At 43.1% G+C, this 27,628-nt stretch overlaps 1 protein-coding gene across 1 annotated transcript in view; it reads left to right on the plus strand.

Annotated features, from left to right (window-relative positions):
* The window catches only part of ZPLD1 (zona pellucida like domain containing 1), a 2,463,358-nt gene that overhangs the window by 17,247 nt on the left and 2,418,483 nt on the right, over positions 1-27,628 (plus strand). The window contains exon 2 of the mRNA XM_085623784.1: positions 6,527-6,747. Within this exon, the coding sequence (XP_085479910.1) occupies positions 6,527-6,747 (221 nt within the window). The remainder of the gene's footprint in view (positions 1-6,526; positions 6,748-27,628) is intronic.

The following is a 27,628-nucleotide window of genomic DNA, read 5'->3' on the forward strand; positions in this document are numbered from 1 at the left end:
AAATGTACACCAACAAATGATCACACGCTTGCTGGGGCAGATGTGGTGAAAGCAACACTAATTCAATTTCAAGGCAGGGCCGGGATCTTCTTCTGTTTGCCTACCCATGCTCAGTCTATGTGCAAGTCAATTTTTTTTCCATAGGGACCTACTACATCATAACTAATTGCCGGCATAGATTGGATTCATCATCAACATCCTCCTACACAGCAGTAAAGGTTACGATTGTTTTGAGTGACTCGACACAACTACAGTTTGTAACTTGTTGTACTAGGCTGTCCCCACCACCATTATATTTCAATTTACCTTAGCATTTGCAATATTATTGTTTGTTTGGCAGTCTTCTTGTGTACTGTACTTTACTTCGTTCTACTACTCCACCCACAGTCTCTCTCAGGTGATTGACGGGCTCATTTTATTTTTTTGCAAATGCTACTACCAGTGTCTACTACTTCCACACAACCATGGCATCTCCATTCTCTTGGGAAAACAAACCATCATCACCATGCAGCCATCGCTGTGCCTAACTTAATCATCAATCACAGGTTAGAAAAGAACTTTGGGGGAGGTATAATTTACTAGGAGGAGAGACTGACAGTACTAGTAGGACAAATCACTCAGTGAGGGGTACCGTATCTATCTGTTTGTGTGTTACAAAATGAACAGAATATTTATATCAAACACTGCAGCAGCAAGGAAACCATGTGACGTAAATTTGTAAAACAGTAACCCCCCACAAAACATTAACATCGTATGTTTAAGTATAAATATAATTTATTCACCTAACAAAAATAAACTATCCCACAACACCTGACCCACCCCTCTCCCTAATCCCAACAAATGTCCAAATTGAAAAAGTCCAACCAATGTCCATAATATTAAACCCCAACGCCAATGCCCAATTCCCACCCACCAAAAAAAGGAATAAGAAAGGGGCAATCCAACGGAACCATAGTTCTTAGATTTTGCAAGCTCTTAGATGTTTGTCCACCAGGATCTTGACCCGTTCCTCTAGGTGCTCCTCTAGGCGTGCCATTCGGAGGAGCATATGGCGGTGAAATGACCTCCAGTTGCATCCAGGGGGGGGCAGCAGTGCTGGATGTTACAATCCGGCGGCGGGCGGCTGCCTGACCCTGGTGCCATACCACTGGAGGCGGGGCCTGGCTGGGGCCCGGGGCATTGGAGGAAGCTGCATCTGCTGCCGCCTCCTCCTCCTCCTCCCCCTGAGCCACCAGCCAGGGGTACTCTTGGCAGATGGCCCCCAGCTTCCGGCGCTGGGCCAGGGCTGCCAACTCGTTCCTGGTTGGTTTTGCTTGGGAAGGAGGAGCTATATCAAGAAATAAAAAGACTATTGTAACCAATACTCTTAGCAAAACAGTAGCACAAAATTAATTCAACACATAGTGGCACAGTAGCACTAGCAAGCACAGTACATAACATTTGTGGTATGTATCTATCCTCCCACTTCCTCATCCTCTAACAATTGTGGGAGTTTCAGGCATTATACTACCACTATGGCCTCGAGTACACAGTAGTACACCAGTCTTCTTGTTCTCTCTAGTTTAGCTAAATTATGTAACCTTGTTGTAGCCGGCATGCCAGCTTAGTCAGCTTGCGCCCAAGACAAACATACACGTGCCATGATGCAGAGATCGCAGACTCACATTAGTTTTATTACTGTCTGCAGGTGGGGAAGCTCGTATTTTTTTTCTATTACAGGTGGCACTGGCCATACTCTGTTACATCAAGGGCAACTGCTCAATGTCACTTTCACCCTGACTATAAAGGCAGATGATATCTGATCCAATCAAGATCATTGCTTATATATGTGGGACGACATGAGGTACTTTGTTTTGATTGATGTTGTAACTAACCAGCTAATAGACCACCCATGGCAGGCTGGCTGACACAGTCGAAATTTCGAAAATAAATTAACATAGGTACGGAGTCGGCCTTGGAGTCAGAGGAAGGCGTTTAATAATGATAACTACATACATACACAATATATATGCTGTGTTTGCAAAGTACTGTCAGTCAAGGGAGTATTCTGAAAACACAACTTCTATTCTCCCCGGCTTTGCGGTTTCTTTTACATTCTCTTCAAACTAAGACTTTTCATCCAGCAACGGTTTCCACCTATGCTATCTATGATGAATACCATCCAGGCATCCATCCATTCAAAGTAAACGTCTATCATTCTTTATCTCTCAACAAACCTTAGCTTGTTTCACCAACAACAAACATTTATTCTTTTTTTTATAAAAACCACCACCCAAGTCTCCTTCCTTCCTTGCTTGCCTTGGCTTTGAGTTTGACCCAATCACCCCGTAGGATTCTTGCTATCCACCCAGGCAGGCATCTTTTTCTTTCACCTTCCACCAATCCTTCAACCCCCCATGCATCTGATTCCCATCAGCCACCTATGCATGCATCCCACGTATCCTTCTCTGCCAGTCATAAATATTACATCTCGCCCGTCCTTCCTCATTCCACCCTTCTTTCCCTTTTCGTTCACCTCATCCATCAGGGTCATCTGACCTGACATTTAGTCTGCTCCATAAAACTTTCATAGCTGAGTTGAAGTCAGATAGAAGAGGTCATTGGTTACTCAACTCACGCCGCTAATGCTATTGCTAATGCTAAGTAAAGGGTGTCTTCTTCAACCGTTGTAATGTTCCCAACAACTTCTTACTTACTAAGTCTCAACAGTACAGTTTACACCCTTGCAGCGAGTGTAATGTCAATAAGTAAGAAATATAACTTACCACCGCCCGCCACTGCAGGTGGCTCACCCCTGTAGCTCCTGCAGTTGCTGCATCTCCTGCTCCCTCCGAAGTGGCCGTGTCGCCATCGCCGCTGGCCCCAGCACTGGTGGTCGGTAGTACGGCTAGAAAAAACATTACACATTTTTTAGATGCCATATACACCTCCCCCTATTTATTCCTTTTCACTAGCAAGATTGAAAAAAACGTTATACATCGCTACTACAAATCAGGTACCAGAGCAGTAGAGTAGACACTAGTAGTGTTAGGTGGTCCCTAGGGTCATTCTAGTCTTTGCTAAATTAGCCTGAGCCACGATGCAACCTTTTTAGCTTCGTGCCTTTTATTTTTGCGCACATTACCTTACAGCTTGTCGTTGTGTAAGACGCCTTTGAGAAGTTTGAGCCCACACATGAGCTCATACTGCTACTGTCTGAGCGCTGCGTACAAGGTCGAAAAACAAGCCATTTTGTTATGGATTTCTTGTCAGTCCTTATTGCTTAGCCATAATAACATGCTACACTTTTGGCACAACTGAGAAATGCATGCATTATACTAACGTGCACCATTTTCACAGATAGACGATTCCCTTATACAAACCAGAGATTTGCAGAGCCTTATGGTGTCCAGTACTTATAGGTTCTAAGGTGAGGGGTCCCCCAGAATTCGCTCAGACCTTCATTTATATAAACTATATTCCTACCAGGGAGAGGATGGTTCTTCCACCACTTCCCCTTCTGTCTTCTGTGGACTTGCAATAATGTTTATTGTTTTAATCTAATTCATTTTGCTGTTGGTGCTGGCTCGTAAACTGCATTATAGAACAACGTACAGATCTTGTTATTTGAAAATAAACCTTTTGAACTTACACAGACTCTGTGGTATTTGGTGTGGACTTACACTAGTGAGTGAGAAAAAGGGTGTGCATAGCTGCCGGGACTCTCATAGGTCGGGAGTGTTATGTTCTGGGTTGTCTAATCATTGGCTGTCTTCAGGGGGTTCGGGGAGCTAATGAGACACTATAGCTAGTCGGTCAGGGGATTGTGGGTTCTGAGGTGTGAGGAAGGTCCAACCTCCTCACCAATGTCCTAAGTATTATCTTGTGCATAGTTCTTTGTGTATGTGCAGAATCAATACAACAGTAGCATGTCCTATCCTATCAAAAATAGTAAAATATCTGGTTAGCCATTTTGTTGGTGGGAATTGTAAAAAAGCCTTAATATTAAGAAGACTAGAAGAGGACAACCCAAAGGACTGGAGTTAGTGGCTAGGTCTATTGGTGAATATGAGTTTTATTTAAAACATTTTCAAATAAAGAGTGGCAAACTGGGCAAGCTTAGCTACAGACAGACTAATAGTAGTAGTACAGAGAGTCATAGCAGAGGCAGTTAGAGCCAGTGATAACAAGAATTTAGAAACAGATAGTCTAGATCGAAGAAGATGTTGTAAAAACTAGAATTAGGAAACAGAAATAATAGTTTGGAAAAAATAAGGTGCAGTTAAAGTTAACGAGGTATAATTATTAATATTAACAACAGGAGGACTTACCGGGGCCAGCAGCAGAGCCCTTGGAAGAGGAGCGGTCCTGGTGGCCATCAGCTGCTCCCTCAGATGACCCCGTCTTCCTTGCCCCTGGGTGCTGATCATGAAAGATATTAGAAAGAAAGAGACAAACATTGATGGGTGGTGTGAAACAATTAAAATATTTTTAAAAAACACTCCCAAAAACATTTTTGGAAACAATTGCAATACATTTGATCAATCTAATATGATCGACTAGTAGTATTGCGGAATTCGCGGACCGTCTAGTTATTATTTATGAACATTAATCCAGTGTTCCATTCTAATTCCAGAATACTAACTATGCCTAAGTACCACCTTACTTAGCTAGCCCACCTATTCCAGACGGGCCAATTGTTCACTAAGCTTGCATTTCCATAATGCATAGATGGAGGACACATGCATACATTTGTGCATACACCAAATTGTTGGTTGGTTGCGTCAGATGTTCTGCTGGTGACACTGCTAAGCCTTACCACTCACTAAACAAACTACAAAAGGTTCTACTAAGGACAGGGGTAAGCAGCACTCAGTGACAGATGATGCGTCATGCAGACCCCAAAGAAATTACCAACTAATACAAACTAAACCTATCAATCCATCCACCACTATCTCTTCTTAGTGACAGGAGGACAAAGGAAGGACTAGAGTCTCTCTAGCAATAGCATTACCTAACTTAAGTTCTCTAAAGTAAACTCTTACATAATCAGCCCAAGCAAGCTCACAGTTGCAAACAAGTAAGATAAGTGGCACCAAGCACCTGTGTCCTACAATCACAGAAGATTTTGAAACGTAATTTACCTGCAATGTAAGCAGCAGCATTCTTGCTATTCGGAAAAAAATTATACACAATACTTATACTACTAGTATATTAGCTACTCACCAAGCCCCATGACTTCGACACCTAGCTGGTCAAGCCGGTTCTGCTCCCGGTCCAAGATGTCTGACCACCGGTGGGCCAGCTGGTTATGGGTGCGCCAGACCCCTGAGCAGCGAAACACTGCCCGGCGCACTTTCACCCACCGGCGATGACGCTCCTGGGTACCCAGAGCCAGGCCTGCCGCCTGCTGCCAAGGTCAAGGGGAGATGTCGCTGCACAAAAAAACAAGGGCGGCCACCTCCGCCTCGCAGAAAAACTCCAGGGCCTGCACCCCTGCAGGGCACAGTCTGCCACAAGGCAGGCGGCTCTTGGGACAGGCGCCTTGCCCTTGGAGCTGGTAGTGGTGGTACCCTTAGCCATGGTTCTGGGGTGTGTGGGAAGCGGAAAAGAACATTTAGAAGGAAAAAATAAAGTTAGGGGAAGAAGTATCAGCTTAAAGAAGGATGTAATATAAAACAGTGGAAAAGTAAAAAAAACGCAGTAAAAGTAGAAATAAAATGCAAAATATAGACTTAGGGACAGAGAGGGATAGATAACAAATAAAAAAAAGATCAGAAAACAGTGTACAAACCTAAGGATTGCAAAGATAGAGGAAGGATAGAAAAGCAGGCCCAGAACCATAGCATAGAGTGAAAAACAAGATGGCCACGCCCATCTCGACCGTGTGGGTAAGTTTGAGCGATATTTCCCCCCGAGCACGCAAATAGTGTCGCAAAAACATAAAACGCATTCCCGGACATGAAATGTGCATCGTGAACACGCTATACACGACCCGGAACAGGAAATGAGGCATCGCGGATGGGCGGGACAAGTGAAAAACAAGATGGTCGCGCCCATAGGCGACCGCATGGGCAAGTTCGCAAGATACTTTCCCCTGAGCATGCAAACAGCGTCCCGAACATGCAATACGGGTTCCTGAACAAGAAAAACACATCACGAACGGGCAGGCCAAGCAACTACGCACACTCGCATAGCTACGCATAGGTCGCGTAGCACTTTTACAGCTTCGCGTAGTCTAATGTAGCGCGACTACGCAAACTACGCTCAGGGTTAACTACATCTTGTTGCACTGCTTGGCCACGCCCCTGAACGTATGCTTTTAAACTGCATCTCTGTCAAGAATGTATACATTATATTTTGTACGGGAGTGTGCAATAATTCATGTTATTGTATATTGAAGTGAAATGTTTCTATTCTTTTAGTCATTGATATACATACTATACAAATGTGATGACATTTTCTTTAGCACATTTCATTTTATTAGCTTACTAATATGATAGAAGAACAATAAATGCTTTTTATTTTGTGTTTCCTCTGTTTTCAGGTGAAAGAGACATCAGTGTCTACTGTGGAGTACAGACAATTACAATGAAGATTAATTTTTGCACAATTCTCTTTTCTGGGTATTCAGAAACAGATCTCTCCCTGAATGGAAAGTATGAAGATATCCATTGCAGGGGATTCTTAAATAACAACACATTTCCTGCAGTGATCATTTTCACCATACACTTGAGCAGTTTGGAATCCTGTGGAAACAATTTAATGGTAAGATAAGAGAAGATTATGCATGCTGTTTAACAAAACTACTTTATTGAAAAGTTATTTTGGAACCAAATACCTCTTGCGTTGGCTAATATCAGAAATACCTTATTACATTTAAAAAAAAGTGTATTTTCCTAATGGGAGCAGCAAACCAGATCATGTTTAGTGTTTTTGGAAGTGTAACGAAAAAAGCCTTAATTATGATTGAGTTGTATTTTAACTAACAATCAATTTAGTTTTCCCATAGGGGACTGCAAGTCCCAGTACTCTTTGGGAGAAGGAGGAGGCCATGTAATCTCCAGCACCTGAGGTGTATAGGAGTTATAAAGTACATTGTGCCGAGCCCCCTGCACGGAATGTGCACGAGTCATGCCTGGGTAAAGCTGGGCCAAATGCTTGCCCATCCTGTGCCCGGCAGAGCCCAGAGGAGGCTGGGCAGGACCCCGCTCTTGGATCCACTATTGAAGGCACTGTATCATCGGTATCAGTGAATAAAATCTCCCTGTTGTTTTATTTAAAGAAAAATCCATTTACTTTTTCCTCTTCATGAACTCTGGACATCCAATTGGCGATAGATATTCATAGTACCTCTCAGACATTTACTACAGAGACAGTTGGGCCAATAGGGCCCTATCCTTTTTATATTTTTCGCTTCTTCGTCTGGCGTTTCTTTTTCTCTTTGATCATTTACTTTTAGGATTTAAGGTGTTAATTGTATCAAAGTATTTGCTTACCTCCAGATTACTTCTGCACGGCTGTCTATGTAGTCTGCTTGGAAAACATTTAATGTTATTGTGTTGCATTAGTTTTGCCACATTGGTTTTATTTATTTGCTTGCCTCTAAAGTTGCTCATCTCCCATAGGCATCATGGGCAAGAGCAAAGATACAGAGCCGGCTACTGGAGCCCAGACTCATCCTAAGACTTCCAAGAAGTCCAGGAATTGTACTCTAAATGATATTAACCTCATGATAGAAGTATTATGATCGATTATTGGTAATAAAAGCACATATTACACACATTCTCCACCATTTTTTTACTATTATTAATTGCTGCTAGGCCTGGGCAGAGCTCACTGAGTTTCACTCTGCAGAATTCAGTGGAGTTATCAAAAAACTTTACAAGATTCCACGGAGTTCCTTGAGTAGGCGGAGTTTTAGACCCCACCTCAATGAGCATGCTGCACACTTTGCTATTTAAATTATGCCTTTTAGGAACTGCAACAGGCCAGACACATTACCAGAGATGCAATAATCACTTCACACAAGCTGCACTAAATACCTTGCACGAGCTGCGACATATCAGTCACTTTAAAAAAGGCAGCTAACAGTAGATGCAATGCGCCTGTTGACTTCAATGAGTAAAAGAGGACATGCGTTTTTTTTAGGTCCATAGGAAAGTCACCTGAACAGGCTGCTTTTATGTGGATTATGTTTCAAGTTGCGATGCTGATGGTTTTATGACCTGGGGCCTAAATGCTTCAGCAACGGATTGAATAATGCACATCAGAACACACTGCTCTAAACACATTTAGCTGACCGGGCCTGTTTACTACATGATCCTTTGCTCAGGGATGAAGGTAAGGCACCGCAGGGCATGTGGTGTGTGGTGTACAGTATACAGAGGGCTGTATTGAAGCTGAGTCTGCACCTGTGGCACATACTGCCTGAGCACAGCCCCACCCCCTGTGCTCTGAGCTGCTCGTGTGCGCTGGTCACCTGATAGTCGTAGCGTAGGCACTCTCGCAGCGATGGGCATGTAGGTGGGGCACTAGAACCTCCCCCAGGTCTGCAGCAATTTTTGCATGCACATATGTTGTTCACTTCACTATCCTCACTGGCAGGTGTGAAGTGCACCAGCAGCTGTCCACTCCCAACAAGGTACCGATCCTGTCCGGTTATAGTGCCCTCTTCTCTCATCTGCAGTGCAGCCTTCTGATGTACACTTTATTTTGCCCCTAGGGTAAAAGCAGGGACCTACCAGAGTGCTTCTCTATCATGGCGTGCACTCAGTAGTCCCTATGGGGCACAAGCAGGCACCCACTTCAGTGCACAGAGCGAGACCAGATGACTATGTGACCCTGCTCTACCACAATCACTAATTCCTGGCAGAAATAACATCACACAGAAGCGTAGTAACATTCACATTCTTTATCTTTATTCAGTCAAAATATATTAGACCATAAAAGCACATTAGACATGAACAAACTGTTATATTCCATATAGGTACCTTAGTATAGGCCCAGGTAACTTCATAACCCTTCACCTATATTCTTCCCTACATTACACTTCTAACGGTTTACAGGGGACTGACCTTTTACCTAGATATGACACTGCATTCAGAACGCGGGTTTTCCGTAGTTTAAAATCTCATACATTATGCATGAGGATTCTTGGCAGCATAGTAAGGACTATAAGACGCTTTTGCAGAGTGGAGGGGTTGGCGTCTCATTATAAGCTCCCCAACCCAGCATCCACATTTTTTTTGTTTTATATCTGAACAGGGTGCCTAACATTAAAATTAGATTAAGGACTCCCTGATACCAGTTTTATATCACTTTCTCCGCACATTTTTCTCACCTGTGATCCTACACTGTATGTTGTATTGTCTTCCCCCTCCCTATTGCTCCACCTCCAGCGATGGTTTGCGCGGAGGGGTGTTAGCAGCCCTATGATGAAGCATGACACACCTTGCTGTGTGCGAGGGCAGTTTTATTAATTTGGCGTATTTCCCCTACACTTATCCACCTTCACGTAGAGATATCATCCCTCTTCTATTTGTGTGATTAAGTTACTGATGACAAATTAAAGTGGGATGCCGTCATACATAAAAAAAGGGGGGAGATGGCGCGGGCAAATGCAGCAATCTTTAACTTTGCCTCCAAAATAGGGAAGAAACCAACAGGGGCCATGCTTAATGTATATAGAGCAAAAAGCGTTGCCATAGCTACCTATGGTAGCGAGTTATGGGGACGTGCTGAGATAAACCCCATACAGGTCGAGGAAAACAAGTTCTTAAAAAGACTTCTATGTGTCCCATCAAGTACCTCTAACTTGGTGGTCCACGAAGAACTTGGAGTACCTTATATAGCCGACCAGTTAGCAATGAGCCCCATGACCTTTTGGCTACAATGTTGGCTTAACCAAGACATACCCTTGACCCATGAAATACTTAGGGATTGTCTGGCCTTGGAGAACAAGGCACGGATCCCGTGGTTCTCTTATATCAAACAGGGATTCGAATTAATAGGAAGGGGTTCTTTGTTCTCCAAGCCTGAAGAGATCCACAAAAAGGATATTCAAATGGTCAAATCCCTCTTTTTGAATTATAGGATACAGGGAAGAGAAGAGATTGAGCTTATTAAACCCAGTGTCCGATCACATATCGCCCTAATAACCACCCATACTGCTGAACCCTACCTAATGTCTACTCTCACAACCCATGAAAAATTTTTATTAACCAGATTTAGATGTAACACATTTCATCTCCTACTGGCTAGACCTAAAATGAGTCACTGGGGACAGATGTTACCGGTATGTGGGTGTGATGGGCTGTCTCCACAAAACTTAACACATTTTATGTTTTTTTGCAACTTCTATTCCGTCCCAAGGAAAACTTACCTGACACCAATGTTGAAGAAAATGAAGTTTACCCAGGTTAAACCTGCTTTAATGTTCTTACAATTATTGCATATGGACTGTATATATTTTATTGTCCGTTTTTTAAAATCTACCATGAAATCAAGAGCGGATATGGATTGCTAAACTATCAATGGAACTTTACTTCTTTTTAATTGGTCTGTGATTTTTAATTCTGTATGTATGTGACTTTTTATGAATTTATATACTAAATTCGAAATAAAGTATCTCTTGACTTGACTTGATTAAGTTACTGAGCGGGAGGTCGAAGAGGGATCCTTATCCTCTCACCCCTCATTTTCTTGTGTGTTTTTAGCACAGTAAGGACTACCATCTCCTGTATAATATCTATGTATAAAGATCATGCCCGACATCATCCTTCGTCCGGCACAGTAATACAGCAAGGTAGGACCCCTGGGGAGACCTATCGGTATATATACATCACATCTTGCTAAAATAGTTAGAGGAGAACAGGACTTCCCGGAAAACACACTGACCAGAGATGCTGAAGTTCCTGCATTCAGACACTTCAGCTCGCAGTTGTCTAAACATCCCTCGTGGGGTGTCCAACTCGAGACCAAGACGGGGTCCCACAGTCTCTAACTTCAGGAAATGGGGTTGACTTTTTCCTAGAGAGATTGTTGGCTTAACACCTATACACATGCTAGGTACACTTAGGTAAATCTAGTTAGGGAGACATCGTAGGAGTACGCAACTTTATTATAATGTATTTTATGTACATATTCATAATTACTGCAAAATGGTAGAGCTTTACCATCTGTTTACTTTCATAGTGCTTCTAAACCTATATATCTGCTACTGACTAGTGGTTGTTGCAGATCATCTATTGCACACCAGAATAACAACTGTTCAATAAATACTTATTGCAAACGCCCAGCCTGTTTATTCTGCGTATCTCTCTAAGACTGACTAAGTGAGCACGAATGACTGAGCGAAAAGTAATGTTAATGTTAATGTTAGGAAGATTTATAGAGCGCATGGCTACCCAAAGGGTTCCCAGCGCTAAGCAGTGGACTGATGCAATGATGGCGAGAGAGCCGGCACTTAGTTGGCCTCGGTGAACAACCATGTTTTCAATTTTTTTCTAAATGTTGCCTCTGCGGATATAAATTTCAACTCTCACTGGGGTGAGTTCCACAACTTGGGCACCAAGTGGGAAAAGGCTCCCCCACCACATCTGGCCCTTTTTATTCTGGAAGTTTTTAGCAGGCGCTCAGAGCCTTACCTCAAACATCTGTTTGTTGAAAGATGTCAGCACACCAACTTCCTAATCTTGCTGGGCCCTTTGTTATTTATAGCTCTGTGGGTTAGGCAAAGTGTTTTGAACGTAATTCTGGCCTCGACAGAAGCCAGGGTAAATTTCTGCAATGGGCTGCGACTGATTCCTTCATTGGTATTTGATACAGGAGTTTGACCACAGCGTTCTGAACTACCTGTAACTTCCTGATCACATATTTGGGCGCGCCCAAGAAGAATGAATTCCCGTAATGAAGTTGTGAGGTGACCAAGGAATGTATGACCATTTTCCTTAACTGTGCAGGGATAAGCATGAGGACCTTGCGCAGCATTCTTAGTAGCCCAAAGCACGTACCTGCCACCTTACGTGCTTGGGTCCTCATGGTCAACTCATGGTCCAACCAAAAGCCAAGGTTCTTGAAGGCTGTGCTGGGGGTTGATGCAGGCCCCAGGCAGCCAGGCCAGCTTACTAGGGCCCTAGGAATCCTTACATTGCCAAGGACCATAATTTCCGTCTTATCCCCGTTCATTTGCAGACAGCACCCTGTTATTCATTTGACTACTTGCTCCAGACAAGGGGCCTGCTGGCCTGACTCCCCGTTGGTCCTGGAGTCCAATGATACCACCAACTGTGTGTCGTCTGCGTATGACGTGACTGAGATACCATGTTCCTGTACTACATCAGCCAACGGCTGCATGTAAACATTAAACAATGTCCGACAGGAAGTTAACCTCCTTGACTTGAAAGGATCTCTCCTCCAGGAAGGATTTTAGCCACTGCAATGCTTTGCCTTTAATACCTATTTGACTTAGTCTGTATGCCAGCAGTTCATGATCAACCGTATCGAATGCTGCACTTAGATCCAGCAAAAGTATTGCAGCAGATCCCCTCTGATCAAAAGTCATCTTTAATTCTTCAGTTACCATTAGCAGGGCTGATTCTGTACTATGCTGTGGGAGGAATCACATCTGTGTGGAGTATAGCAGGAGATGATCTTCCAGGAATTGTGGCAACATTTTATTAACATGCCTCTCCAAAATCTTGCTATTAAATGGAATCAATGATATTGGACGAAAATTCTCCAGTATGGCTACATCCAGATTTGGTTTCTTTAGCAGTGGTTTCACTATTGCTTGCTTCCAAGGGACAGGGACTCTTCCTGTCTGAAGGGAGAGATTCAGAATATCGCCTATTGAGGGCAGTAGGACCTCCATGGCCTTTGCGAGGATATGTGGGGCCGCTGGATCTAAAGGGGAGCTTGATCTAATCTCTTTGATAATCATTTGTACCGTGTTGGGGTTCAGATCTGGAAAGAGGGGCAGGACGGGACTTATGACCCCCTGCTGACCTGAATCTGGAATGGCGGAATTATTCCAAGTTGAACTCCCCTGAAAAGAGCTATAGTAATTTGTGACTTTATCATGAAAATAAGTGGCTGGCGCATTACATTTATCTTTAGAGGCTTGATGGTAAGGAGTGTCTTGATTAATAGTTGTTAAACATTTTACTACTCTAGACAACTCTTTAGAGTAATTGTGCCCCTGCCTGATCTTTCTGTCAAAGAACACTGCTTGAGCCTCTTTAATTTTCGTATTATAGTTTCTAATCGCCTTTCTCTTTGAGTAAGGGGTCAAGGTCTTTCTCCAGTCCCTTTCCAATTTTTTGCAGTCTTTTTTCAGCAATACTACCTGGTCATTAAACCACTGGCTTTTTGGGCTTATTCGTTGATTTGGAGTTCATGAGGGTAACGGTTCCCTCCAATGCCTGACAGACCCACTCTTCCCAGTTAGCATAAACTTTGTCAATATTTGTGCCAACGTTAAAGCCTGACGATTGCAGAGCTTCCACACAGATTTCAGATCTCAGTTTGGCCCAGTTTCTCAGCTGGGGTGCTGCGACCGCCTTAGTGGGTCGAGGATGAGTCCTTTCGGTCTCCATCTTTACCAAGCTGATGGTAATAGGATAATGATCTGACCAAGGTATCAGAGTCTGTAGGCGTACTAGTATTTTATCTAAGTAGTTCAGTCGTACTAGTCTGAGAGACCCCTACTCACAAATTCCCCAGAGACGTCTGGAGTGGGTGGGCACAAACTCCCCCACAGCTGAGTGGGCAAAAATGCTATTTATTGGCTGTTGGTTAATCAAGCATGAAAGACACATTGTTCCAAAACAGCGAAAGTGGATAGAGTTTTGCAAGAACTAAATCTCTCAGCAGACGAAGAAGATGCAGATGCAATTTCCATTGCAGAAAATGTTAGAAATGTTGTGATCATAAAATTAGGTGCACATGATCTATCATCCAGGGGTGGATCAGTAGCTTTTGTGATTGAGGCACACAAATCATATAAAACAGAGGTATTCTATTTGTGGGTTACATTCCCAGTTGCAAATGCGAGAACAAAAACATTTCACTTCTACACAGAAAGTGGAATACCGGACAAATATTGTTCCTATGAGGACATTGAAGTTCCACTAACTTACCAGTTACACTTATACTGGTTTAAAGGCGCCCACCCCTATAATAGAAATAAAAGTAGGACTCGGTTCGCTCAGAAGAGAAGGAGCGACATGGCCAGTATTTGTGGCCTACACACCACATCCTGACATTGAAAAAATGCCAGGAGGAGACTTACTTATACTTCACAAACAACTGATAAAACTTTACAGAAACATGACACAGTTCATCATGAGGACACTTACAGTCCTGCCGGCAACGGTTACAACACACAAATACAGGTCAAAATACAGCAACTGAAATCACACCACAAACTTTATGTGGATTAATGGGTAAAAGCCAACAAAACGTGAACAGATGTCATTCTGGGTAGCTCAAAAAATAACACAGCTAGCAGCCCATATGAAAAACACAGAATTCTGACTATCTGCCTGCCCATGGGGATAACACCACTGATAGAGAATTGTACTTCTTGGAGTACAGTTTTTGCTGCCATATTTACCAGAACACATGGTATTCTGTCATTAGCGGTAATACCAGATGTATTAAGACATATACAAAATGAGTACGGAGCAGAACCTGCTCTGAATTTAGGAATGAAATTACTAGGTAATTTTGCCCAGATATCAGCTATAATATTAGCAAATAGTAAAGGGGAAGCAGCACAAGTGGCAATCCATCAATGGCTAAGGGAGGTCAGTCCTTTACAAAAATAATTGAAACCGTGTATGCAGAATTAGGCAGAGACAGTTTGGGTAGGAAAGCATTAAAACCCCAACTGATGGGTCGTCCCGAGAAATACACCTTTAAGCAGGCACCGGCTTCTTCAAAAAAGAAGTGGGAAAACAAAAAAAAAAAAAAGAATCAAGAAAACAGATCTCAATCCAGAGAAAGGTCTCCTCCAAGAGCCCTCCGAAAGGAGGTATAACCTTAGGAATAGGGACAATATTAGGAAACCTGACAGGTATCAGGATACTGATACTTGTTCCTCTCATTTCTTTCAGGGTTGAATGAAAAATTCTGAGAGGGACGGACGGTCAGATAGACAAGAAGAGCATACAAAGTCCAGAGTCAAGCAGCATGCTCAAGACTATACTTCCAAAATAGAAGATAAAGCCAAACCAAAACCACAGTTCAAAAAGAAGAATGTTGCAGGTCAGAATATCCTCTCCCTAATGAAATATTGCCTCTAGATCAGTATGAATATATAATTTACACTAACAAGTCTGCTCAGCCGGCCATAGGGAGTAAGCAGCAATATAGCACCACATGCGCAATCGTTAACGGTCGCATGCAAGACAGAAAGATTAATCCGAGTTGTACAAAAACCCAGTCTCTAGGAAACTGCATGGCACAGCTGTCAGAATTAAAAGCCTTGCTACTGGCACTGGTAAATACAGATCGAGAATTTCCCACACTAATTTTGGGTGATTCCTTTTACTGTGTACAGTCCTACAGTGAATACTTACACCACTGGTGAAAGAATGGGTTCAAAGATGCAAAAGGTGGCACAATTACGCACAAAACGCTATGGGAACAGGTAGTAGATTTGAAAAACAAACTACCAAGAGCTCAAGTGATACACACACTGAGTCATCAACGTGATGGCATTCATGCTGAAGGAAATTTATTGGCTGATGAAGCTGCAAAGGGGGCTGTACGCATGGCTTCCGTAACTGCAATCACTCGTTCAAAAACGAGAATAGACGGTGAGATTATGGTTGCAATTATTGTTACATGCAATAAAACAGCACTACTGAAAAGATTTCCACTCAAGTACATATACAAGTTAGATGCTAATAACGTTCCATTTGCTCAGATTCCTGGAGTGGGGGATAGAGTAATACCAAATATGGATCGCAGGTTAGTTTTAATTCTAGCAGCACACGAGGGTATAAGTTCTGCAAATGGAAGAGTTATGGTGACAGTTTCCTTACCGAAACAACGCTACTGGTGGTCAGAATTAACCAGTCAGACTATGGACTATGTCTTCAAATGCGACATCTGTCAGCAGATGAAAGGCTCCACCGTAGCACATCCAGCGCAGACACCGTTACTAATATCAGAGAAACCACTCGCGTATGTTTATTTTGACCACTGCAGCCCCTTACAAACAGATAGGGCTTACAGATATACCATGGTTATAGTGGATTCCTGCTCTAGATTCCTATGGGTGTGGCCCCAGCGCTCAGCTGACGCTGGAAGTGTTATAAAAGATTTGCGAGTTATCGGGACATACGCAATTGGCACATTACATTCTGACCGTGGCCCCGCGTTTAGCTCTAGGGCATACAAGGAAGCCATGGGAGGTTTGGGTGTAGCATTGCAATACTCCTCTCCGTACCAACCCAAAGGGAAATTCGGTAGTGGAAAGGAAAAACCCGGACTTAAAGCAGTCTATAACAGCTAGAGTATTAGGCTCGGGTGAAAGTTGGGTAAAACATTTGTATGGAGTACAACGAGCACCGAATAACATGCCAAGATGTTCTCTGGGGGTGTCACTCCTTATGAGGTCCTATTTGGGATGAGAATGTGAGTACCTGATCTTGATTGTGAAGGTACAGTGGTGGGTGATAAACATTTTGACATCGATAATCGTTTGGCTGTTTTACAGGATCTGAATGAATCCAGGGCACTACAAAGCAATGTCCAGGTAAAGCGGACCGCCACTGGGGAAGTCAAGTCAGTTACGGCAAGAGCTGTCTGGGTCCCTAAATTTGGGGAGCTGGTCAGAGAGAAAATTGCAGACAAAAAAGAATTTGGGCCATCATACAGAAAGCCTATACCAGTCCTGGCCGATGAAGGAACTAGGACTGTACTTCTACCGCCTCTTGCCTGTAAAAAAGGAGAAAAGATTTGTATGAATAGACTTAATCAAATCACACTATGTGGCCGACAGTAAATAGTAGGCCTCATGGACTCCTGAGTAAATGATGTCCTCCTCTCACTACCATACAAGAAGTTCAGACAGAAAGACTCATCACGTTTGAAGAGTCCCCTGCATGGAATCATGGACTATGCAATAATGCCATGTAACTTGTTCCTCTAGAAACTGAAGTTATTAATCAGAGTCAAAATCAAAATGAAAGACAAATTTCAACTCGACCAAACACAGACATCTACATCAACATGCTTCAACAAGAGCAAGCTACAGTTTCAACAAGACCTGCGGAAATACCATAAATTGATCGAACTGCATCTGGCTATTCCATTGACTTTGATACCTTTTATTTGGATCTAAGTGAATCTGAAATGATGCCAGCCCAAAAAACAAGCAACCAGCAAATTAAAGAGTTTCTGAACTTTCTTAAAACGACTTACCTGGTATCATCTTGGAAAAAAACTCTGGGTATTTACTTTTCTTTCTTTTCTGGATAGGCTTTGTAACTGTTTTTTGCATGCTTATAAATGGAGCTTACCTCTGACAAAGCTCTGTAGCTCAAAAAGTGAATCTAATTCTGAAACCTCACCTATCATCACATCGTGAACAAAGAGACTTTTCATCAGTGAACATCACAGCAGTTGCTATACCTGATGGTATACTATGGGACAAAGTTAATTATGATATATTTGGTCCGAACAAACTTATAAAAATTCAACATTTATTTAAAATATCGTTGAGTGATATCATTACCTCCAGTACATTTTCTGATGATTGGGATTATGAAACTATAAAAAAAAATTCTGATTTAGAAAAATCTGCTGCCTTTTCTAATAGTGAAATTCTGGAAGACACATCACATTTTGAAACAATGTATTGCTATCAGCATTATGGTCATCGTTTTCTGCATAAATCTGCTAATCCCAGAAATGTTTCACATACCAGCAATGGGAACGTTGCCCAACACCACCGAAAAGCAGTTCAAAGACATTTGCACAGAAATTTCTATTTTTTTCAGGGTTTAACACGTCAGACCCAGCCTCATATTATTATGAGGTTGCACCAACACCAGCACAGAAAAATATGTTGACAAACACCAAACAGATTTAACCTGCTTCCTTTATTGCCCAGTTGTCTGAACAAGGTTTTGACATATGGAAGGACACTATAGACTTAAAATCTGTCTGGGGTATCAGAGACTGGCAGGTCCGGGGAACTGAAGCACTATTTCGACCATGCCTCATTCCTCAGCAAATCATGTTTTTGAATGAAACTGTGCAACAAACTACTTGCCTCGGAATAGCCAGGAAAAAAGACTTGAATACACCTCGGAATCCCACACCCTCACACACCGAGGGTAACATAACATCACAAGAAGGAGTTATGTTAGATTAGATCATGCAATACAATAGATCGGACCCAGATTGGAAGGGATGGTTGATTTGGCCACAGACACCAATAGATGTCAGGAAAGATTCATGGGTGAAACCAAAGGGTTCAATATCCACAGGCCAGATCCACGCTAGGTACAGAGAGAACATCCAGGGGTAGTGACATAATACAGTGTTGGGAAGCTATGCCTCGTTAGACTAAAAACCTTGACACTGTCACAGGTGAAGCAACAGGTATCCTTACTTACAAAGGATATGGAGCTATAGCATTTTTTATAAGGTCCTAGAAAGCCACGTCACAAACATTTCTATTATGCTGTCTATAATGAAATCTAGAAAATATCACAACAAGAGGCTGCGGTGAGAATACGTGAAATAGATCTTATAAACCTAGAGAAAGCTCTAGCCGTGGTTGACAATGGTTTAACTACACTAACCTCCAGGATATCTTCACTGGGCAACATTGTATCGTCTTGAATAGATATATTAAAACAAGATTTGTCTATATTACAGCACGGGCAATCACAATTGCGTTCTATTATGTTGTTAAGCTTGACGCTGCAATCTTTGTGCGCGGGCTATGTGCCTTGGCATTTCATCAACAGTATATCTCTGTTTTCTTCATACAATCTAACAGAAAAACAGATAGAGATGGCACAAAGGAGTGCAAAATATACAATGCTGAGTATTGAAAATCTGGATAGATTAGCCTTTACAGTGGCAGAATCACCATCCACATAATGGTTAATCCATGGCCACATAACCCTACCGGTCACTACTTTTCAATTTCAATATTGCCTTGAACAAAAGCAGGCAGGCAGATGTGAAGAAATGGGTAAGGAATTCATCAAGGAATCTTGAGAATGACCATGCAGATTTCGATGCCGGATTTGGGATAGAGAAGTGTTTTTAAGCGGTACAAACTGTGAGAACACGTTACGTGGATCACTCATATGTCAGCATATAATGCTGCAGGGGGCCTGTAATGGTTTAGTAGCAAATGTATCCTGTCACTTGAGGGGTGCCCCAGCTGCCGTGATCACTCCAGTGTTCAGGCTACTTTCGAATGGGAGTTACTTGATGCTGAACGATCAAGGTTGCTGTGGAATGCTTCCAGGCATCGCATATCTGGTACCCGTGAGCTCCAGGGTTACTTGCTGAATAAAAGTATTGTTTCCACCAACACATGCAGTCATGGAGGTGCCGTTATGGCCTTCGGTAAATGTTTTATTAATACGGTTTGATGCTTTGAGCAGAATGAAAGCCATGCTTTTACAAAAGTCTGTGCCCTTAACCTTCGCTCCAAAGACTTTTGATCTCCAGATCGCAAGGTCTTCAGCAGAGATACAGGTGCTCATACGTTTGAATTGCTTCTTCCATTTCGCAGAAATGGTAAATCGTATCTTAAACATGTCTGATACGACAGGTATCATCAACCTATTTTAGACCATAGGTTCTGGACTATTAAGCACCTTTCAGATGGTCCTCGGAGTTATACTAAATGTTATATACTCCGTATTTGGAGGCATTTTTGGAGGACTGCTACTGATCCTGCTTCTAATAGCAGGTATCCTGATAGTTAGTTTTCTGCCATGCAATGGACGTCCCAGTCACCAAGGAGATGGAAACAGTACTCCTGGGTTAAAATACCGTGATCCCATGGTACAACATCTGGGCACACCTTGCCTAAGAGAACTAAGTGTGTCTTGGTTATTGTTGTTTAGAGCAGTCTGGATGGACTGCATCTTACCTGTCTGCCAATGCCTGTTTTGCGGAGAAGAATGCGTGTTGGATCTCTGTCTGACACTCCCATCATGTGGCCAAACAGAAGTTGATGCTTTACTGGAACCGATAACGGCTCATGTTCTGCAGTGTCCCCAGCATATTCCAATGTTGATGGTGGCATTCCTAGAGCCACCACAGGTAGTCACGGCTCTTGTTGGTTGGACACCAGCTCCTCCTCTGAAACCCAGACCTTAGACGGCGCACAGGCTGCCCCAGAGTCAGCTGTGGATAGTACGGAAAATAATCTGTGCTCAATTGACATAATCTGAGGTGTTACAGGGACAGCCATCTGTGGAAGCAGGCAAAGATAATGTTGCATCTACCAGCCAGGACATAAACATTTGACTCATTTGGCCCATCGTGTGCTGGGAGAAATTCTCCTTTTTGCAAAACAAACTGAAAATTGGAACTCCATAACAAAATTGACATTCTTTTGAGCATGCGTGGCTTTCAAATGCTTGTAGTAGTTCGAACTATACCTATGGACACATTAGAGCTATGGCTTGAGTGACAATTTCCCTTTTGTTTTTTACTTTTTAAAGATTTTTTAGAACTTTTTAATTATGTTTAAATGAAAACGATTTTTTTTAAACTATTAGTGTGCCAGTGTCTAGTCAACCTAATAGTACATTGAGAATTAAACTATGTTGTCCATTCAGAAGAGGAGTGGGTGTTATATTCCATATAGCTACCATAATATAGGCCCATGTAACTTCATAACCCTTCACCTATATTCTTCCCTACATTACACTTATAACGGTTTACAGGGACTGACCTTTTACCTAGATATGACACAGCATTCAGAACATGGGTTTTCCCTAGTTCAAAATCTCATACATTATGCTTGAGGATTCTTGGAGGCACAGCAGGACTATCATCTCCTGTATAATATCTATGTATAAAGTTCATGCCCAACGTCATCCTTAGTCTTACACAGTAATACAGCGATGTAGGACCCCTGGGGAGACCTATGGGTATATATACATCACATCTTGCTAAAATAGTTAGAGGAGAACAGGACTTCCCGGCAAACACACTGACCAGGGAGGGTGGGGTTCCTGCATGCAGACACTCCAGCTCTCAGTCATCTAAACATCCCTTGCGGGGTGTCCAACTTGAGACCAAGATGGGGTCACACAGTCTCTCACTTCAGGTAATGGGGTTGACTTTATCCTAGAGGGATTCTTGGCTTAACACCTACACACATGCTAGGTTCACTTAGGTACATCTAGTTAGGAAGACATCGTAGGAGTACGCATCTTTTTATTATCATGTATTTTATGTACTTGTATGTATTCATGATTACTGCAAAATGGTAGAGCTTTACCATCCGTTTACTTTCATAGTGCTTCTAATCCTATATATCTGCTACTTCTAATGGTTGTTGCAGCTCATCTATTTTACACCAGAATAACAACTGTTCAAATAAATACTTATTGAAAATGCACAGCCTGTTTATTCTGTGTATCTCTCTAAGACAGACTAAGAGAGCACGAGTGACTGAGCGAAAAGTAATATATAGTTTCTACAATCATGTCATGTTCGATAGTTGCCAAGAACTATTCTCTCCTTGGTAAGAGGAGATTCTAGTGGCACTGTGAGCTAGCTGGTACACAAGGCCAACATACCCAGTGGGGGTGTTCGGAATCAGTTTGTCACCAATCCTACAGTGTATGCTGTCTGAACGCGCAGATCCTGTATAGGTTTTATAGGAACTACGCGACAAAACATATATAATACATAAATAAAACATTATCAATCCTATTTCATATCCCATCATTTGATATATGTAACAGCCAAAGAAGACTTGCTGCTTGTGAAGACTGGAGAAGTGTCCGGTGGAATCCAAGGCTGGATTCAGAAGAAAGAAGACCTGAAAGCAGAGGAGACAATGTTCAAAGTCATTTGCCAGTGCCCCGGGGCAAGGAAGCTGGATGCCCACAGTCATCGGGTGATTTCAGGTGATCATGGGTGTCTTGACTCTTCAGCCACGAGGTCCAGGAGGTGTCGATGATGACCAGGAGCTGGATTCTGTGTGTCCCACAAAGTCTGCAGCTGACTGTGGTGTTGGCGACCAAATTAGAGCCAACAAGCCTTGGCAACAGCAAGTCTCAGGGAAAGTGTAAAAAGTCAGCGGTGCAGACCAGCAAGGTCTGAGGGACTCACCCAGTGAGAGTAAGTCATGGCAGGCCTGGAGCAACCAGGGAAGCCCTTTGGATTTGTAGAAAAGTCTTCTGGGGACCCACAAGCCAACTGGTAAGGAATCACGAAGACGCCTCAGGAGGATTCACTCACCAGGAGCCCATGGTCACTTGAGATGAGGTAGACCTCTGAACTTTGGAGGTAATCCTGCTGGAGGCTTGGACCACACGTGGTCCAATGCACAAGTTTGCAGAACGTCGTGAAGAGGTTGCACTTGAAAATAGTGCCTGGTACCTAGGTATTTCATTTCCTCATCACTCGTGGGACCCACTTGCCTCAGCTTCACTGGGGACTCACGATGGCCTTGGCGAAATCAGAAAATTTACTTTTGGGGCTACAGGGAGTTTGCGACCATTGATTCAAAGTTTTGGTGCCTGCCAAGCAGGGGAGTCACTCCTTGACTCCAAGGGAGATTCTTGAGTCTTCCAGAGGTAGTGGGACATCGAAGGTCCAGGATTCTTCTTCAGAGCATCATCCGGGGATATCTAGTTTGCAATGGCAAGGGTTCCCTAACTTATACTAGAAGGAAGGGAGGGACTAGCTCTATGACCCCTCCTATGGGAGGGTCAGGAAAGTGGGTGGCTACACCCACTTCCCTTTGTCCAGTTTCACACCAGAGCAGGCGCAGGTAGCCCCTGAACCGGTTTGAGCTGGCATATGCACAGAGGAGCCTACTGCTCCCCAGTGCAGGACTTCAAAGCACTTTAGGAGTGCACCCACCCAGCCCCAATACACTAAACCCTGTCTGGGAGGTGGTGACACCTCCCTGTGACAGGATGCCTATTGTTGGGCCTCCTCCACTGCGAGTTTCGGTCAGCAGCAGGAGGACAGCCCAGTGTCTGTGACTGGTGGCATCCATTTTGTGATGCCAGGGCTCTTCAGGATTCTACCGTGTTTCTACAGTAGGTACATGTCTATCCCTCTAGAAGGGTGGTATCATACTCCAACACCAGTTACTGGTGTGGGGGTATGATTCCGAAGCATTTGACACCAAACACGACATGTTTTGATGCAGCCATCTCGGAGTGAGCATTAACCCCGAGGTTATAATGCACTTAAGAGTATATGATTTAACCGCATCCACAAACAGCCACAGAGAATAGACTCTGAGAGCTGCAGTTGGGCCCTGCTCAGGCAGAGGCACCTGCTCCCATGGAAACCAAGCACCCTGCCCTCAGTATTGATAGGGCCTACCTTAGGGGTGACTGATAGGTTTATATGTGTGTGCAGGTAGAGATATAGGGTACCTATATCTCAGTGAGGAGTGCTAACACTACCTCACCCAGGCGGCAGTAGCAGGCCTGTGGTGTCAGATTTAGTCTTCTTCCCAGGGGTGGCATAATACATGTTTCAGCCCCTGGTAGGCCTGTGAAGTACCTATGCCCTTGGTACCTAAGGTACCATAAACTAGGGGCTCATAAGGTACCACAGTATCCAATCACTAGTGCATCTAATATGCACTCCAAGTTGTTTAGAGCAAACAGAGAGGCTGGGGCCCTGATTAGCAAGGTCCCAGCCAGACTATAGCCAGAAACGAGTGTAAACATCAGAAAAAAAGTGGGGGCAACATAAGGTGCAGATCCTAATCTCCTACATTCTCGCCGCAATGTCCGTGTGTTCTATTAAGTGGGTGTGTGTGCCTGAGATTAATATGTAGTCTATCCTGCTGTATGAGTTGTGTGGGTTGGAGTAGACGGTGTAGTCTCTAGTGTCAGGGTATTGTAGTCGCCACGGATCTTTGAGGTTGAACCTGGTGCATATGTTCTTTAGTATGGTGTGCGCGTTTGGGGGGAGTGAGTGGCACCGTGATTATCTCTCGAGTATGTAGTCTAGTGCTATATTAAAGTCACCTGCCATCACTGTTAAGTCATTTTGTGGAATTACTTCCAGTCTCTTCGAGATTCCCTCCCAGAATGTCGAATATGCTCCCTCTTATAAGGGAGCTGGAAGAGGGGGAAAGCCCCTCCACTTTCAGCATGCTAAAAACAAAGCACAATTTACCAGACATAGAACTGTACAACTTCCTTAAAATTAAAACAGCCCTGGCCAAAGCGAAACTCACTAAGCACAAGCCCTCAATCATCCAATACATGGCGAATCTCAACAGAATAGGCCATCAGGTATCACACCTATACAGACTACTTCTACCCAGCTCAACCAAACTTAATGACAAAACACTCACATACTGAGAGACACAACTCGGTTCTACACTCAACGTGAAAGAGCTCCATCTGCTATGGACCTCCCCCATGCAAAACAAAATCTCCCCGGTTATGGCACAGACAAAATTCTGGCTCCTAAACAAAACTTACTGGACCCCGGCTCGCCTGGCGACCCTGGGCCTGAGGGACAATGACCAGTGCTGGAATTGTGACAAGGAAAAGGGGGACCTGGCACACCTTATCTACCACTGTCCCAAAGTAAAAGTATTCTGGGAGAAGATTTTCACCTTCATAAATAAAATGTTAGGATGCACACTAAAAGCGGAATTTGCTACCCTAACCACTGCATTTATGACAACAGAGGTAGACTCACAACAGGACAGAGACCTACTGGATCTCCTACTAACAGCGGCAGTCAAAATAGTACTCACCAAATGGAGAGACTTCCAAGGCATTCTTCAAGGGCTGGCTCAATTGGGTGACGTACCTTAGAGGTGCTGACACAACTGCCGTACTAAACTCACCATGGAGACAACCCTGCAGGGGAATGTGGGCGTCCTTGGACAAGTTCCTAGACCCATACGATCTGCCTTGAGTAGTACTAACAGAACGAAACATTCGGCTCAAAAAGCACCCCCCCACTGGTTCAAGACACTAGCGAGGAAAATAGTGAACTTCTGGTATGCTATCTTCTTTTCTCTCTACCTTAGGAGCATATTATCAAGCCAGGCGATAAAATTATCGCCGCTTTAGTGCCAGAAAACTGCCGCTAAAACAGCGATAATGGGCTTGATAATAGGCTCTATGGAATTCCAATTGAAGCCCATGTTAAATGTGAAGGACGTCTAACCCTGTAACGACAAAGCGTTGACGATTACATGTTATATGTTATATGTTATAAAAAACAATAAAAAATATATTGAAATAAAAAAAAGAAAAAAAAAAAATTCTAAGTATAAGATCGTGGAACATAGTACAGGAGGGTAAGATTCTCAGATCACAGATCTGGGTCCGCCATACGATCCTGCTCTACTTGCCAAATCTAATACCTAATTGTTAAAATTACATTTGGAACATCCATAGCTAGTATTTTCTTTAAGTGGATGGACCATTCTTCCTGGCATAACAAACACTCCATAAAAAGGATGACATTCTTACACAGATGTTAATTGTAAGTAAGGACTGTAGGAATAGATAGGCTGGATGGCATTGATTGAAGTCTAAGTGCTTTAACTTAGTATGTAAAGTTTCCTCCACTTCTTATAGAATTTGCAAAAAAGAACAACAAGCATTGTCATCTGTGTTGAAACATTATCACAAGGGCAGTTTGATAAATTAGGGGACCAGTCATTTGGTTCAGGAAAGGTAAACCTACGATGGAAAGTGTCCATGATAAAACGAGTTAAAACATATCTGTGCTTTTGATGTGGAACTTATCTAAGATATAATTGCATTTCGTAACTAGTTAAAATAAGCTGGTTTCTTAGGACAGAGGGTTTCAACAGTTCGGCGGACATCCTAATGTTCTCGAGATAAGCGAAACAGTCGGCCTTTAGGTCTATCCTGTTTAATTTGAGAAAACATTCAGGGTTAGTAAAATATTCTGTATTCCCCAGGTCCTGACAGAAGCACTCTATGTATTTTAACCAGGGAATTTGTGCATATTGGATTGAATTCAAACAATACCTGCTGACAAGCCAATTTACAGCAGTATACTCTGACAACCATATTTTTATGCCAGAGCAGAATCGGTTGGGTTTTAATTAGATCCACAAGAAACAATTCTCCCAGCTCTGCATTACAGACAAAAGTTGGGGTGAACTGGGGAGTGTCAAGTAGATATCTTAAGAATTAATTATCCACTAGTTGTATTGCCATACAATTTACATGACCCCATATGCCTGCCCCATATACTGCCTTACTGACACACTTTGCCTTGTAAATGGTGAGCATTTCCTGTGTAAGATTAGTGCCCAGTCTTATTGCAAATTGGCGTAGGGCCAAGCAGACTCTTCTAAAGAGTAGCGACTTCTGTTTAATGGCATGATTCCATGTACGATCTTTGTCAAATAATACACCAAGATATGAAAAAGTGTTGGTATATTCAATGGCAGAATCTGTATTCTTATTGCACGGCACTTACCTGTTTTCCTCCCTGTAGGAGAGTAGGATCTGCTTCACATGGGTACCCCCACTTTTTGCTGGTGTTTCACTGTTTTTCGACCTTAGTCTGGCTGTGGCCCTGCTAATCAGGACCACAGCCTAGCTGTTTCCTCTCTAAAATGGTTTCCATGTACATTAGGTACATCCCTAATTGGATTCTGGAGTTCCTTATAAGCCCCTAGTATATGGTATACTATGTACCCAGGGCATAGGTACCTCAGAGGCCTACCAGGGGCTGAAGCATGTATTATGTCTCCCCTGGGAAGCACTCCAAAATTACACCACAGGTCTGCTACTGCAGCCTGGGTAAGGTGGTGCATGCGCCCCTTACTGTGGTATAGGCTACCTATATCAATACCATTGCACACACATATAAAACCTATAAGTCACTCCTATGGCAGGCCTTAACAATCCTGAAGGCAGAGTGCTTGGTTTTTATGTGAGAGGGTGCCGCTGCATGAGCAAAGCCCCTCTGCAGCGTTCGAAGTACCTTCTCTGATGCTGTTTGTAGTGCAGCATGACCATATACCGCCGATGATGCCGCCTTACTCGCAAGAACGGGAGTGGGCGTTCAGTTACTGCTAGATTCATTTGCGGGTTTTATGATGGCGTTGGATTTAACTGTCAATTTTGCAAAATCACATGTTATGGTTATTGGTCCGAAATCTGCAAAGACTAAAACTTTTAAATGTGGGGGTCACCAATAATCCAGGGTATCTTCATTCCCTTACTTGGGCGTTCTTTTCGATGATCAAGGTTCTTGGGTAACCCAAATAACAGCAAAACAGATTGTATTATCTAGAGCGACTGTGGCTGTCCTAGGTTTTGCCAGAAAGCTAGGTGCCAGACCAATGAAGGCCCTTATTCAAGTTTATAGAGCCAAGTGCTTCTCCTTGGCGATGTATGGAGCCGACGTATGGGGCATTAAAAATGTTAAAAGTATTCAGACT

This window comes from Triturus cristatus, chromosome 8 (genome assembly GCF_964204655.1).
Source record: "Triturus cristatus chromosome 8, aTriCri1.1, whole genome shotgun sequence".
NCBI lineage: Eukaryota > Metazoa > Chordata > Amphibia > Caudata > Salamandridae > Triturus > Triturus cristatus.